The sequence below is a fragment of the Apostichopus japonicus genome, chromosome 8 (genome assembly GCF_037975245.1).
Source record: "Apostichopus japonicus isolate 1M-3 chromosome 8, ASM3797524v1, whole genome shotgun sequence".
NCBI classification, from domain to species: domain Eukaryota; kingdom Metazoa; phylum Echinodermata; class Holothuroidea; order Aspidochirotida; family Stichopodidae; genus Apostichopus; species Apostichopus japonicus.
Genome location: NC_092568.1, coordinates 36221683 through 36238720, shown reverse-complemented (window position 1 = coordinate 36238720; position 17038 = coordinate 36221683). Strand labels below are relative to the sequence as shown.

The window sequence follows — 17038 nt, the reverse complement described above, 5'->3', positions numbered from 1 at the left end:
CTGAAGAAAAATTTACCGGCGGTGATTTCAAGTAGGCTGGGCCATGACAAATTTTCAAATGACTCGTAGAGCAAACATAGCCCAGGCTACGATGTTCTGTTTAGTATGGAACTGGATGGACCTGTCATGATGAGAAACAACAGGGAAACATTCTAAGTATGGTTGCCACGAATAGTTTCGCTTCAGCGATTTTAAAGTTTGAGGAAATAAATTGGTTTGTTATCAGCTAAAAAGGCCTAGGCCTAAGGTAATAATACTATAGAAAGACAAAATAAAAAGCAAACAGTTCATACTTCCTGGTTAACTTTTCATTCGGCATATCGTTAGTGATGTTGTCATCGTGGAAGTAGAGCCTACGCTAAGATAATATTTCTAGCCTAGTATGAATGTGTGATTGTATACTGTAAATTGGCGATAGGAAGGGCATGATCTTTTAAAGCGTAGCTCTAATGATGATTTTGCTCAGTTGTTTCTAGTTCTATCCATTAGCAATGTTAACTGTTGATGGTTTGATCAGATGCCACTAGGAATAGAAAAGTTAGGCATAGGCTAGGTCTATATACTTGTAAAAGTCAGAGGGCAGGCGGCATGCTCGAAGCAAGAAATTATTTCCCTAAATTCGCGTACGCATTGGAGTTTACTGTATAATGCCACTAAGTGGGTGAAATAATCCACGGAAGTGTCTCAAAAAACAAGACATATGTTTCCTTATTTCACTGTGGCTATTTAGGCTGTTTCTGTTAAGGTTTTGTAGATTAAAGTTATTGGATTGGGAAGACTTATGAGTATGACACAGCAACTAGCCTATAGGCCTAGTGTATATCAGTGCAGCTACATATTTATAACACAGTACGCATATTCAGGGGAAAAACAAAGTTACCGTACACCACCGCACTACCATGTTTATACTTCTAAACTAATACTATAGGCATATATTGTACTAATGTAGGTTAATAATTGATTTGCAAGAAGGACAAAGAAATAAGCAAAATTGTTAGGGATTTATTGTTGTTGTTGGAACAGCAAATTTGGTTGCCTGCAAAATATATAACAGGATGATCATCAATATGTACCCTGTAGGCTGTAGTGTAGGAGAGGTGTGTTGGTTTGGTAAATAGAATACCAGCTTTGGGCCAGTAAAAGTTTTCCCCTATTTTTGTTTGATTTTAGTAGGCGATGGAGGGTGTTGCCAATTTATCATATCACCCATTTTGGTTGTATTTAGTTACAATGCAATATGAATTTGATGTAAATAACCTAGTTGTCTGTTAGATGATCTCCAAAGCTGATTTTGGTTGTCCAAACAGAAATTTGGTCATCATTCCTGGAAGAACATTAAACTAGTGATAGGCCTAGGCTATTGACAGGCTTAACATAGACAGCTAGAACTAGCCTGGGCTGGATCTAATACCATTTTGCCATAGGAACATACCGCCATACCTTCCCGCCATAGGTTTTCCGATCAATTCCGCCATGGTGGAAATGCAGAAAGGTACTTTTTAGGAATGGATTTTACATGGCGGAATGACACGGCCCCCCTCTAACATAAAACTAGCAATATGTAGCCTAGAATGTTAGACTGAAAGCTTTGATGTTGAATTATTTAAAGACCAATAATTGGAAATCAGTTAGCAGTAAACCTTTTGCAATGTCTAAAGTTCTAGCATTAATCAAGTCGGATTTTGTTTTCCTCTCGCTGGATTATGATAAAAAAAAAGGTTTATATTTTATATATACTGCAGCCTCAGGTAAAAGATAATTACTCTTGCAGATTCAATGAGGTTTACCCCTTCCTTCCCCACCATCCCCAGCAATAATAATAATAATACAAGAAATATCAGTGTTTGCTTTAACTTTCCTTTGAGTAGTACATCCCAACAGGCCTAGCTGGATAGATCTAATGAACCAAAGTTTTCATGAAAAAATTTATGCCCTCTTTACTCATTTCAGTGCTTTGTATAATATTCTGTCCTACTGTAGGCCTTAGAGCTGTGTCATATTGTAGTGACTAAACCTGTAAAGGGAAACAGGATTAATCAGTGTAAATATGTTAAGAACACTTACAAAACAGTTTTCACATTTTTAGATTTAACTCTGAGATACCATTTTTGACTATCAAAATAAATAAAATAAATAATATAAAATTGTATTGCTTTTAAAAATATCTCTATAATTTCAAACTTATTTCTTTGACTTTAGATTAAATCTGTAAAGGTGCCCCGTCAAAGATGTCTACAGGAAGTGATGAGTATGAGGATAGCGATAGTATATCTCAAACCAGGTCAAGATATCAACGTTCCTATCGACAAAAACCTACCATGATGTCAACCACATCGACTTTCTCTTCAAGGATCGGACAAATAAACCGATCACTACAAGTAAGTAGTTCGCTTAACCTACGATTTCTCTTAATTCCTAAAATGAAAGGTTATCAGTAATCACCCCCCCCCCCCCCACCCCACCGCCAAACAAGACCATAGGCCACTTGAACAGTATTTTATTGTCTTCTACATATTTTGTACTGCATCATATAGGCAGGGTTGTAACATCTTATATTAGTAGGGTACCTTATAAGAAAAGGGAATTATTTATTTATCACTATTACTATAACAGTTTATGAAACTTTTGTTTCTCATAAAATACTGAAAATTATACGGTTTTGTGCACAAACACTACTGTATAAACCTTTCCATTCGTATAGCAATGTTGCCTTTTTTACATCATACTGTGGTATGCGATAGCAGATAAATGATTCTCTTCAATTTTATTTTGGTAATTTTGTTGATTACACGTTGGAAACATACTGCACAGTAGGCTTAAAAGATGTTGTTAATATTATCCAATTTATAAACCTCTGTTAAATGTTAGATATTTTATAACAGTTTTTATACCAAACCCTGTATCATTCAATCCTCATCAATGACTTAATTACAAGTTCTTGTCCACGAGTTAGTGTTTAACACCTCTGCAACAGTTGGTCAAAAAAGCTGGAATGCTCAGATGTTTTGGTTTTGAAGTTACTCTTTTACAACTGATAACTCTGTAGCTCTATCAGTGAGGTATAACCTTGAAGTAAAATATTTTATGGCATGGAATCTGTTTTTTCTGGTTATAATAGTATCATGGTTTGCCTAGTAAAAGTACTATTTATTCTGTTTTTGTGTCTCTTTAGGATACAAATAGAAATATTAACGCTGTTGATGGACTGCTGGATGACTACAAGGATGTCAACGAGAAACAATCAAAAGCTATCGATAGGGTCAGTTTATAAATCCCTTCTTTTATGATCAAATGATGTTCTGCTCTTTTCTCACATTTTATGTTGAAATATTATATATAGTTATATATAATGTTTATATGATAACTAAACCTCTTTTCACCACCCCTCTCACCCACAACCATCCTCTCAGGTTGATAGAATCCTCAATTGTGTGTCTTTGTGAACTATGGATTTACAAAAGAGAAAATCTCTCGCATGGATAGTGTGTTCAAATTGAGCCATTAGTACAGTCTTTATAAAAGAGATTGAGTTTTGAAACGTATTGATTTTTTTTAACAATGGTTATTTTGTTGCTTTGTTGTGAAATCCAATTTAAAATGATTGATTTTTTTCTTTTGTACTTCTCAGTTAAGAGACAATTTAGCCAAGTCTACCGAACAGCTCAGAGAAGAGAGAAAGAAGAAAAGGTCTTCTTTTCGTGAGGGAGATTCGAGGACTCTCCATGCCAGTGATTTAGAGGCGGGTGGTGGTGATGTCGGTCAGAGGTACAATCCAACATCTCCTCTGAGAGAATACAGGGTAGGTATACGCTCTCTGAAATAAAGGTACTCGGAAGCCTTGGCCTAGTTTTAACATTTTGGTTAATTGATTTATTTCACTGTAAAGTTAATCCATGATCAAACATCCATTGTATCAAATGTACCTCACTAATTCAGTTGATTAGTTTCCATTGTGCACAAAGGGGCAAGAAAAATGGTGTAAGTTTTTTACTCTTCTTACACATATACTATACCCACTAGATTTACTCACCAACTTTCCAATCTGGTTTTGGTTTGTGTCCTTTTGAAGCTTCATTTGAAGATGACCTGGGTAAATGGTTTTAGACTGTTATCTGACAGGTTCTTCAAAACAAGCTGCTTTTAGTGCATGTTGCATTCCAATACAATGTGTGGTTTTGAGAAATTAACCTGTAAAATATAGAGAAAGTATCATCAATATTGTCAAAGAGAAGTGTGATTCGCTGGTTACAGTGTCTGGGGGCCATTCATTTATCAGATAGTTAAAGTACCTGGTTACTTAAGATAGTGGAGTAACAATAACAATTTTGCCCTGAAGCTGATGTTGTCATGTAAATTAGAGTTTATTGAAAGAACATTCCAGATATGTATCATATTATAAGGAAAATATCTTGAAAATAGACAAATTGTGCCCAAAGTTGTCTATTTTGTTTTTTGGACTTTTGACAACACCCAAAACTAAAAATTTTGATTCAGTTATCATTACCATGAATAATTAATCCGTTTTGATGATGTTTCTGTCATATTTGCTGTTTAATTTGATGATTTTATTCAGGTATCTGGTGGAGCCAGTACTAGACGTCACCATCAAACACCTGGAGTAAGATTTGATGAAACCAGTGAAGAGGTACCGTGAAACGAATTACTCAAAATCTTTAATATCCCAATATTAAAACGAAAATGGAAAAACAGGAGGCCCATAATTCATCACAATTTGTCATTATTTGGATTACTACTAAAAAAGTATTCCAATCCAGGCAAATCCCTTCTGAATTTAAAGGAGATAAACGTAGAAACAGCTTATTATTTCCATTCCTGAAAAAATAATTTCAGGAAGTATTATTCTATATTTGAAGCTGAAGAAAAATATTATCATGTTTCCTTCCTCATTTTCTCCTTTTATGTTCACTTTCACTGTAAATGGTTCCTCTTCAAAATTGCGCTGTATACATTTTATCCTACATTACATCATAGGTTTTCTCATATTTGAACATATTTCAATATAAGTCATAACTATGACCCCCCCCCCAAAAAAAAAATAATAATAAAAAGAAGTACCAACAATTTGGTCATTTCATTCTTTTCATTCGGTTACATCTTAAACAAAGTTTCATTATCACATTTGTTGTCTCTCTCACGTGGACAGGTTCATGAATTACACCAAGCTGTGAGAGATCTGAGCAGTGACCAACTGAGGCTGGGTACGGAGCTTAATCAAGAGATAGAAAGCAGAAATAGATTGGAATTTGATACCAACAGGAAGTACCACGACCTGAACGAGAGCATAAGCAGGACACCGAGTAAATCAACCAATCAGAGCAGTCAGGTAAGTTTGAATGACGACGGGTGTCGTTGACTCGAGTTGATGTCTTGGACTCGAGTGACTCAGACTCTACTCACATTGTTTTTGACCTGTGACTTGACTTTGCAGGTGAATGGCTGGTGACTTTACTTGACTTTTGATAAAATCGAGTGACTTGTGACTCCACTCTTGTCGAGAAAGACTTACTTATGACTGAACCTACAGGATGACAAGCACATTTAAATCAGGGTTTTAATAATAATAATAATGTAAAGAAGCATACATGAGTGACAGTATGATCCAAGAATACATTCTTTTAAATACAAAATACAAATACAAAATACAAATACAAAATACAAATACAAAATATACAAAATAATTAAAGAGGTAATTGTTATAGGAGACACGTAACAAACCCTACCGTCATGATTAGTCCATGTAATAGAGATAACTGTCATGAACAACTCTGTGTTACACCTAACAAATATCTTATACCACATAGGAGATATCACAGACTAAATGTTACTTTCACATACAAGGCCCAAGGTTTGATCTTCGTGCCCCTGTGTGCTCTATATTTGTGTTGTTTCTCGTTTTTTAATTCAATATTTATTTTCTGTAATGTAGATGGCTTTTGCAATATGCTGACTTTAAAGTGTTTCTCAACATAAGTTAATGATGGCATTGGTTGCAGTGGCAGCCCTAAAATATAACATTTTACCTTGGAAATATGAAAAGAAAAGCTAGTGAAAGGTTTCACCTTTTCAGGTCCTAGTGGCACTTTGACATCACAGATTTACAAAATGTCGGCTCCCAGACGATTTTTAGACTAGAATATCTCCCAAACAGAGCAAGATTTTCCTTAGTTATTTAGGGGAGTTATCAATATCATAAATATCTCTGTCATATATTCTTTATATTCTTTGTTGGCACAAAAACTTGAAAAAAGTAAGTTTGTTCAGTAACAAAGATTTCAAAATAAACTGAAAGACATCAATGATATTTGCAAACACTGCCAATGTTTTTTGAAACGTTGGGAATGAAACCCTGCGAAATTCTTTAATTAAAGCAAATTAGCAATATATCAGATTTGTAGTTTTAGAAGTCTTCTTTTGCAAACTTTTAGAAAAAACTTGTCTTGACACTAATTAGTACTCTATGTTCTCTTCTCTGCATTTGAAATAATGAATATTCATGTAGAGAAATGGACTATAACAGAGAAAAACTAATAAAGAGAAGAAAACTGCAGCATTTTGCACCTCACGACCATAGTCTTTGGCTGTCGTCCAAAAGTCTCGTCATTACACATTCACTCATTCAAAATTCAAGCAGAGGAAAGACATTAAACTCCATCTCTTCTCTCCTGCAACTCTTTACATGAAGCCTGCCGATAGGGTCGAGCAACGTCTGCGTGAAATTCAGAACGACCTGAGACAACAACGTCTGGAACAAGAATCCAAAGTCAGGTATGACCTGGACAGGAAGAAGGAGGGCGAAGAGAGGAAACAGGTCGCGAGAGAGAGGGAAGACCTTGCTCGGGAAAAGGAACAGATGTTCAAGGAAGTGAAACATGTGAGTCTTGAAATATCAAACAGATGAAAAAAACTCAGTGCACTACAAAATCTTCAATAACATTTTGCTCAAATGATAATTTTTTTTAATTGAGTGCCAAGCTCTTATGTGATGGCATTTACCGAGCTGCCACAATTTAAAGATATGTGTAGTGAGATGCACACACCTTCCCCCCTGGCACTTCGAGGGTTGTTTTATTTGAAAGGAGAATGATCCGTTAAATGCCCAATGGAACGAATCGACAAAATTGTTCTCCATTTTGTAATATTCCCTTCCTTATCATGTCATTTTAGAGCACTGCTCTTTAAGATAATATTTTACTATGTTCACCAGACTCACTAACCTGTCTGTGCTCACTATGCTCATTAACCTGTCTGTATTCTGTGTGTGTGTTTTTGTCCCTTCTGTTACTGTTACTTGTCATACAGCTCTGAAGATCTTGCTAGGATCGAAACGTCAGGCCAACTTACTTTTACACATTACATTCATCTGTTCATGTCTTTGTTGCATACTCAGTATGTTGATTTAATAAGCTTTCCTGTGAGTGGTGACTTTAACCCTGTTTTTTATTCATTTATTTATTTAATTTATTGCAGATGGTTTCAAGCCAAAGAAGGGATGAAGAGAAAATTCTAAGAGAGCAACTGCTTCAAGCAGAGTCTGATAAAGCAAGGCTCGCTGCAGACCTCAGTGCCTCTCGTAGAAGATTGGAGCGCAGTGAGGGCAATCAGTCTGCTCTGGAACAGAAAGTAAGTGCCTTGGTATGTTATTGTTTACAATCTGTAGTTTGCAAAATGGCAAAAGTACTCCATAAACCACTAAATGTGCTAGAAAAATATGCTACTTTCAAGTTTTGAATTGTTGGATTCCATGACATAGTTTATCACAGAAGAGTATCTGGTATGGCTTTGATGTATCACTTTATGAGAGTTTAACCTTGAGGATTTGTCCTTCATTAAATGTAGGTTCGTTTAGACAGCAAAATTATTGAGGACATATTATGTGTATCTCTCCAATGAAAATCTGAAAATGTTGTTACATTGTTAGTAATTGATTAATAAGGGGTTAATCAACGGTCTAGCGTGCGTTACTCACAGGATTAATGCACGATCGGGGGATAATGCAAGCGATGCATGAGGGCGGAGCCCGAGTGCATCCAGCGATAGCATTAACACCCATTTAGAAGATTGAACCAAAAATCTGTTGTCCGTTAGAGTCAAAACCGATGTTTAAAATGTCTGGTGGAATATGTGTCAGAAAGTTTAATTATTTTCCAAGACAATTAAGAGCACCTGTCCTATATGCTTTGTAGAATTTGTTTTGGAGCAATTTACAGTTTCTTGATCAAATTGGAATTGGATCTGTTTGGACATTCCGTCAAGATTGCATCAATATGTCTTTGCCATTTTTTCTCCCAGGTTGAAAAACTCAATCATGACTTCCATCGTTCCAAAGAGGAATATAGATCCCTTCAAGATCAGATGGGTCACTACCAGCAGGCGCTGGAGGAAGAAGGTATACCCTTATCAGCACAGCAGAGAAGAGAACAAAAAATTAAAGGTACACATGCTTTATCTTTTGTCATAAAGCCATTTATTGTCAAATTATTAAGAGCAAAGTGAATTGATATTGGCAAAAAAGCTGATGTTATTTCACTTTTGCACTCAAACTAATACCTGGCAAGTAACTGGCTTACAATGTAAAATATTTGTCATACAGAGTTAGTCCACATAGGTTAACATTTCTTGAAATGATTTTGCGCATGTATTCGATCGTCTTTAGAGACTTCTGTCCTGACTATCGAATAACACCAAGTGTTGTGTTAATGTTCACAATATATCAAGGAATAATTTATCCAGTATCACAACTAGCTAAATGATATATGCAAAATGTGCATATTTCCATAAAGGAGAGATTTATAGCAGTTTGTACACTGCTGTTAAGTTTGTATACCTGCCATACACATCTGGGTCAGTCACAGTGTTCTTCAATTTGTGTTTCGTACATGATTGTGCTTGATTAAGTGGTTTTGCAATAATTCAAACCCTTTCCTCATGTCTATAAAGGCACAATAATGCTGGTGATGGGCTCTCATGTTCTTTGCTATGTTTATCTCACTAACACTAAGCTGTTGTTTATCTGCCCTGCATCTTTCTCTTTTACTTCAATTTATTGTATGGAAAGTTATTATTGACGTGAAATTGTGAGAAGGCCAAAGACATATTTCACATTTTCATGAACTCTATTTTACTGAAATCTACAAAGTTTGTCACTTGTTAGGTTACTTTTTATAAGTCCTTTGAGCAATGTAGCACATTAAAAGTTTGGAGCATTGGAAAAAAAGTTGAAAGCCAGCATTTTGAGTTGATTTTCATCAACCATTGGATGCACTGTGGTGCTTAAGTTCCATGATAAATGTAGCTCATTAACTTCACAAGCCATATTTCGTTGAAAAAGCTGGAAATAAATATGTAAATGAAAAGTGTCTGGGTGAAAAAATGTTGACAAAAGATTCAAATTCATAAACCTTCATTTGTTCAAATAATCTGTGAGGACGTCCTAGTGTGATTAATTGCAACTTTATCATCAATAATGCTCCGCAGGTTTGGCAAAGTAGTCAACCAAAACACAATACAGTTGTTTCTAATACTGTAGCGGTAACATTGGCCCTGCTCAAGAAGTAACACTAATTGAGAATTTGATTGTTACAGAAACCAGAGTAAACCGTGTTCCAACCCCAGATACATATTGTTTGTAACCATCTTCCAATAAAATGAAAGAAAAGATGTCTGAAGTAGCACTAAAGCAATAATGTTTACTCTACTCAGTTCTACTAGCTTTTCTAGAGAGAGAGAGAACTTTCACTGCCCCCCCCCCCATCCTCTGCCTTCAAGAACCCCTCAAAATGTGAAAAGAAGCACCTTAAATGTTGTGTTGGTATATCTCTCTGCTCATTGTAGCCAATACGTTATATGCAGTAGTTCTTCCTTAACCTTTTAGCAGTTTGATGAATTATTTGTCCTACCTACCATTTTTCCTTCTGCAATCTTTTCAGCTCTAGCACATTTGATAAAATATGTCTGTCACTTCATTTCTGTGTATCATATCCAACATTATCACCAAAGTGCTGTATAATTTAATCCATTGGGGTGGAGGGACATTTTAGGACTTTAAACCAAACGACTTTGCTTTGGTGCAAGGCAGTTAATTTGACTGGGTGAAACCTTGAACCACTAAGAATAACTTCTCAATTGTTTTTTATGTTAAACTTTGTGTAAAAATTCCTTCTTTTTTTAACCTTAGTTGCAATTAAAGCATTGATGAAGTTGTTCATTTATTAAATTTCTTTCTAATTCATTGGTTTGCTTTGTTTCTGATGTTGCAATTTTCATAATCACTTCCAACTAACCCTTCTTCGTCGTTACCCTTTCTCTTACACTTCAATTTCTCGCTGCTCTTGGTGTGTTTGCTGTTTCTACTCATACTACTCTCAGCACCTTCACTTAGCAGTAGTCTCCCTGACGTTTATGAGCCATGTAAGTATTCTAATCTTGTATACCAACTATTGTTGTAATTGAGAAACATTGATGCTGTTAAATGAATGCCAACTATCTGTATCCTTTGATGGGGTAAAGGGGGGTATTTCTCATATTGCAATATCGCTAACCCACCCCCTGCCCCATCCCCTTCAAAAGTTTCCATAGAAGAGGAAAGTATTTTATTAGTGTCTTTAAAATCAGATCTAAAATCGCATCAAGTATTTAACCACACATATTTATTTCGTGCGCATATTTTGTTCTCTTCATTTTGGACTTGGAAGTAATAAATAATTTGTTCTTCTTCATGAAAATGACAGATCTGGTTTCTTACTGTCATTTTGAAATCTGACAGTGATCTTAGACAGTCTTTCATATTAAATGATTTAATTTATGTACATTTTTTATTTTGTACATATTTGCGTATATACATTACAGTAGATTCCCTATGTATGTACCCTGAAAAAAACCAAACAATGAAACCTAGATTATCTGTGAACTAAATTATCTGGATCCTGGATAATCCGAATCTGGACTTAGGATAAATATCCAACTAACTACTATACTTGTGTGATGCTGGACATGTACCATATAGTAAAGTTGAAATGTTAGCACTCAGTTACAGGTACAATACTTGACCCAAACCATCAGAAGGGTACGTGCCAAAGAAGTTTACAGGGCTTTGATGAATTGCATCATAGTCCATTACAATAGCAAGCTACAATGCAGTACAATAGACACATGTGGGCTATCCAGATGCTATTTTCATGTCTGGACAATATCCTATTTGGTTTCCCCGGTTTTTACAGTCCTGAGCTAACTTTCTGCAAACGTTATTTCGACAGGACTTTTCATGTCCGTTTCTTGAAATAATGAAAATGTGGAAGATTTTTCACAAAATTAGTCTCGTTGAGACAGCCATATGTAGAACTACCCTGAGAAAGACATGTATACTCTTGTCAAAGGCAGAGAAACTTATCCTCAAAAAATGAGTCGAAACTGTTAAACTTTTGGCTATATAGTCAAATTAATTAAACTTGGTTGGTTTTCACTGACTAAGGCTATTGACTTTACATTGTGATAGATGCTCAGCAACAACAAGAAATTGAGAGAGTGAAGATGGAGAAAGAAATAGAGAGGATGAGGCAACAGCTGACGGAAGTCTCAAGACTGAAAGATGAAGACGACTTCCGAGGACGACTCCAGAAAACAGAGAAACAGCGAGAACAGATGTTACAACATATCAATGTAAGTCGTGAGCTTTCTCCCTGCTATCCCCCAATACAGTCATGGTTTGTGTTTGTTTACAAACAAAATATTCTTTCCTTGGAAGAAATTTAGCTAGGTTTTTATAACTGAATTTTGATTAATAAAGTGACAATGTCTGCAAAGCGTGTGAAGAACATGGTGCCCCATTGTAAAACATGTGGTATTCTTTAACTTATAGGAATATACATGTGTCATAGATAGGCTTACAGGTTGCCATAGTGTGGGTGACAATGTATTGGGGACTTTATTATATGTAGGTTTGACATGAAAGTGAAGATCTTTCTCATGACACAAAGTTTTCAAGAGGACATTCGTTCAATACTGCGACTCGAATTTCCTGGAACTGAACGTTACCAAGACGAAAGAAATGGTGATCGACTTCCGGCGGAATGCTAATCCCCCACCACCAGCCATTATTAAGGGAACTCCAGTCAAACGTGTCGAGTCAAATGTATACCTTGGCGTGACTTTGAACAATGATTTATCATGGGGGGAACATATTGATACTCTTGTTAAGAAATTGAATTCCCGACTTTATTGCCTCAGGAAAATGTCAAACTTTAATGTTCGCTCTGAAATTTTGGAAATGTTTTATAATGCTACAATTTGTGGGGTCTGGCGTTATTGTCTTATATGCTGGGGTGGAAATGTAGTTAATTCGGAAAGAGATCGTATCGATGGAATTAGAAAGAAAGCGGAAGAGGTGATTGGTACTTCCCAGCCTACGGTAGACGAAGTTTATCAATGCTTACTCCAGAGTAAACTTGACACTGTGTGGGGGGACAGTGCCCACCCACTCCATGACCATCTCCATGACAGTTGCATGAGTAGGGGCAGTGGGAGACTGAGACTCCCATGCTTGAAAACCAACAGACACCGCAATTCATTCATCCCATGTGCAATTCAACTTTTCAACAGCAATCTGCAACGTTAATTTCTTACCCCTCTTACCATATTATCTGTACAGTCATATTTTTTTTTTTCTATCATTTGAGAATTTTTATAGTACGTGCGAGTACACGAATTTCCATATTGGATCAATAAAGTTTTACTTACTTACTTACTTACTAAGCTTTGAAGCTCTGTGAAACATGGTCTAGACCAGGGTGCATCAATATGGTGGCATGTTGGCCAAATCTGGGCAGCAAAAGTTTTCAATTTGGCCTGTGAAATAAAAAGAGGCTCATAATCTGGCACTAATCCGGTATTTAGGTCCTTAAACTTAAGTAGACTTAAGTAACCTATCAATCTACCCTGCCCATCACTCAATCTAGTTATAGTGAAAGATTTGGTTTTCCTTCCAACCAATGTTTCTCTCTGGCCCTCATAGAGAATTAATTGAGAACTTCTCGCCTAGAGCATTTCATAGCTCAAATATCTACACTGTTAGTCATTTAATAGTGCATTTCATCTCACTAGTACCTTTAGGCAGTTTTAAGTTATGACCTTGCAGCAGTTTGGCAGCTATATTATTATTAAACACCGCTCTCTTTCACACTATTCATATGTATAAAGACAAATTTGAGACTATTAATTTAAAATGATAATAATCGGTTAATTTGCACAATAAGAGTCGTTTACAATCCACGGTGTATTGCAAAAATCCTCTTCAATCATTTCGCTTTTGATGCCCTTTTGATGACAGCATCCAAATGAACGTTTCTACTTCCAAGTAAGTGAATGCATCACCTAATAAATATTAATGAAGTCAATTTACATATGTATAGGAACCCCTAGAACTAACATCACACATTATTTATTACCACTCCATTCAAACTAATTGCATTCGGCAGGGGAATGAGTTAACAGGCTTAAAGCAAATTACGACCAAATCTGCAGTGGAAAGATTTTCTAAAGAAAAAATGCTACTGTTTATAATAAGTGACTTAATGAAAACATTTGAATCAAATATTCCATAACTATATATATACAGTAATCTTTCGACTGAAAGCTTCTTTTGCCAACAGTAGTTCACACGTACAATTGAAATTACATTGCCAACATTTAAAGTTAGAGCTCAAATTTAACCAAAATTCAACAAGAGTTTTGTGGACTATTCCTTAGTAGTGTTTTAGAATTTTGAGGTGTTTTTTTTTGTAAAGAAGATGAACAGATCTTGTTGATAGCCTCAAGAAAGTTTTTCTGGAAGAGTTTTGTGCACCATTTGATATTTTGTCAACAATTTTTTTCTTATAAATCAAACTGCTTTAAGGTAATCTCTTTTCAGATTAATCTATTTCTGTCTGATGAGGAAACAGATTCTAAGAATTCCACTTTTTTTTTATGATGATTATAAAAGCATACTATATAACTTCACCTCATCATGTTCCAAAGACATTTAAAGTGGGTACTCCAATATTCATTCAGTTCCCTACATTTCCAAAGGGAAAGTCATCGAAAATGTAATTTTATACCTGAGGTTTAGTTCACCTTTTCCACATGTAGCATATTTCCCTGCTATCACCCAGGCTGGATGTTTACATCAAGAAGATTCATAAACTTGTCCAATATGCTTCAAAAAAGTCATTTTGTTTCCTGTAAATGCCATCATATTAGTTGTAAAATGTGATCTTTTCTGAGCCAATTTTGATTTATTATACATTTTATTATTTACTATGTGTTGGTTTCCTGAAAGGGAAAACCACAGTCTTTTACCAACCTTACAAAATTGTAAGGGGGACCGTGGATTGCCAAGTTGGCAATGACTGTACAGGGGTCGCAAAGTCTGTATTTACTATCATGATTAGAATCTTCCAACACGGCAACATGCAGAAACCCTGAACTCAAAGCCGAAGACTTTCTTGGTACAAATACTTTGGCCATCGACTGCAGACCGTCATTTCTCAAAAATATTGCTATTACTAAAGTCATAGGGTCTGCACTGTTTGTCAATGTTGGAAAATACATTAAACAGGTCCTGAACATTAAAAATTGTACTTGGTACTATTAAATTAGTAAATGTTGATAATATTATGTAGTTATAACATGTCTTTGAAATATGTGTTGTGTTTGATACAGAAATTGGTAACACCCTATAAGTCCTTTGTACCTGAAGCTTTGGTTAGTACCATTATGTTGATAGCAGTAATGTAAGTTGGCTTTTAATAAAAACAAAAGTGGGAAATATATCTATAACAAAAATAAATGCTTGCACAACAGAACACATAAGGAACACACAAATTTTTTATGTGTTCTAAAATATTATACAACACCTAATTATATTCCGGGCATTTGATTGGTCAATTGCTCGTCGATTGCATGCAAAATCCGCTCTATTCCACTCTATGAAATAGAACCATGGGTTATACTTTTTTGATAGCACTTTTTTCAATGGTAAGAGAGCAGAGAAACCTGTCTGTTCAAAACAATCTGTTGCATGAGTGCATTTTACATCCAATTATATCCAAATTTGAAGGTGTTGTATAAAACAAATAATGAATGGTTTCCATTCGTGCAATAGTGCAAATATTTCATTCGTTGAAAGATGTAAATTGTTCCATTCAACTCGGCTGCGCCTCGTTGAATGGAACAAATTACATCTTTCAACTCATGAAATATTTGCACTATTGCACTCATAACCATTCATTATTTGTATAATATTACATGCCAACCTCACGCATTACGATTAGAACCCCTGTGTCAAATCTTACGTTGTCCAGGTAGGACCCTTGCAATGTCATCTGCCAATTTATCAGGTCACACATTCGGAGTCTATGTATGCTATGTTCTTCAATACCTCCCTCACTTCCTTTCGGGAAACATTTCACACTGTAGTGTTGATAATCATTGTAATCACATATCAATGATGGGGGAACACTTGTGAAAATTTCTCGATTTGGCAGCAAAGTTGAAAGAAATCAAATCTTAGTGAGATATTTCTGTTTTCTCTCCCTGTTACTGCTATATTAAGTTTCATGATTAATTTAAATGATTAAATATGAAAACTAATGATCCTTGGATGTCATTTGTATCTTCTAAGGCAGCAATCAGAAAAGAATCATTACAAAAGGCATGTACCCAATAATGCCATAGCTTTTTGAGAAAATCATATTTCTTAGTCTGCTGTAGAAATATTGTAAAATAAGCCAATGTCCAAAGAAATCCTAACAAGCCAACACTGACCTATATCACTGATTATAACGTGTAGGGCTGGTAAGAAATGTAACTTTATTTCATTTTGTTTTCTCAATTTTCCTCCCATATAAGACTGTTAAGATGACATGAAATACTCCTGTAAATGGTCCGATTACTTTAGGGCTTCCCAAAACATCGCAAAGAAGTGTTAAATCATTATTATTAAACAAAAAAACAATTTCTTGAATCCTGCTTTAATATCTCTCCACTTGTTTGATGTCTACAGACGCTCAACAGAGATCTTGAAGACAAAGATAAGAACCAGAGTAAACTTTTACAACAGCTTCAGGACATGACGGAGACCTTGGCAGGAAGCGAGAGGCAGAGAAAAGTTGCTCTCTCTCGACTGGAGGATCTGCAGACGAGGTTGCGAGATTCCTCCAGCGTGAGCGAATCAGAATCCATCAAAGTCCAAGAGCAAAGCAGACAGTTGGAACAGAGTGAAAAGAAAAGAGCAGACTTGAAAACCAAAGCTCAAGATGTCATCAGACAGTAAGGGAACCTTTGTGATTGATTGTACAGCAAATTAATATAGATTGAAATGATACTCTGATGACAAACAATGTAAAAATTAAATATATTCCATTGCTTCTAGTTGAAAACCCCATCTCAATATTTGTCTCTAACTTGAAATGTGGGTGATTGAATGTAACCTCTTTTGACTAGCTAACCTTCAGCTGCTTTGGGAAGTGATACCTCTGTAGGTTTCTGTGATGCTTCTCTAACTCCAGGAATAGTAGATTAATCGTAACCTTTTTTGATTGGCTAAATCTTCAAGTACTTCAGGAAGTTAGACCATAGTATGTTTTCTGTGATGCTATCTGTGCAATTGTTTCTCAAAGCTTAACTCTAGTTGAAAACTACATCTCAATATCTTGCCTCTAACAGCAGGTATGGTTGATTGGTTGTAACCTATTTTGATTGGCTAAATCTTCAGGCTAAATCTTGATTGGCTAACTACTTCAGGAAGCTCTATCACAGTATGTTTTCTGTGATGCTATCTGTGCAATTGTTTCTCAAAGCTTTACTCTAGTTGAAAACTACATCTCAATATCTTGCCTCTAACAGCAGGTATGGTTGATTGGTTGTAACCTATTTTGATTGGCTAAATCTTCAAGTACTTCAGGAAGTTAGATCACACTATGTTGTCTGTGACCCTGTCTGGGCAATTGCTTTTGGAAAAGTTTTACTCTAGTTGAAAAGTTTT

The 17038-nt window shown here is 35.6% G+C and overlaps 2 protein-coding genes across 5 annotated transcripts in view; one reads left to right on the top strand and one right to left on the bottom strand.

The window, feature by feature from the left end:
• Positions 1 to 17038, bottom strand: part of LOC139971884 (ubiquitin-ribosomal protein eS31 fusion protein) — a 205163-nt gene that overhangs the window by 143110 nt on the left and 45015 nt on the right. The gene's annotated exons all lie outside the window — the stretch shown is intronic.
• The window catches only part of LOC139971861 (uncharacterized), a 43286-nt gene continuing 26263 nt past the window's right edge, over positions 16 to 17038 (top strand). Inside the window, exons 1-12 of one of the 4 annotated variants that reach the window (XM_071978641.1) lie at positions 16 to 214; positions 2200 to 2378; positions 3173 to 3259; positions 3629 to 3799; positions 4574 to 4645; positions 5165 to 5344; positions 6704 to 6892; positions 7489 to 7641; positions 8311 to 8452; positions 10387 to 10428; positions 11513 to 11676; positions 16058 to 16323. In XM_071978641.1, coding sequence (XP_071834742.1) covers positions 2229 to 2378; positions 3173 to 3259; positions 3629 to 3799; positions 4574 to 4645; positions 5165 to 5344; positions 6704 to 6892; positions 7489 to 7641; positions 8311 to 8452; positions 10387 to 10428; positions 11513 to 11676; positions 16058 to 16323 — 1616 coding nt within the window. In that variant the 5' untranslated portion in view covers positions 16 to 214; positions 2200 to 2228. Of the gene's footprint in view, positions 248 to 2199; positions 2379 to 3172; positions 3260 to 3628; positions 3800 to 4573; positions 4646 to 5164; positions 5345 to 6703; positions 6893 to 7488; positions 7642 to 8310; positions 8453 to 10386; positions 10429 to 11512; positions 11677 to 16057; positions 16324 to 17038 lie in introns of all 4 variants that reach the window. The other 3 variants (XM_071978640.1, XM_071978639.1, XM_071978642.1) reach the window with 3 other exon arrangements.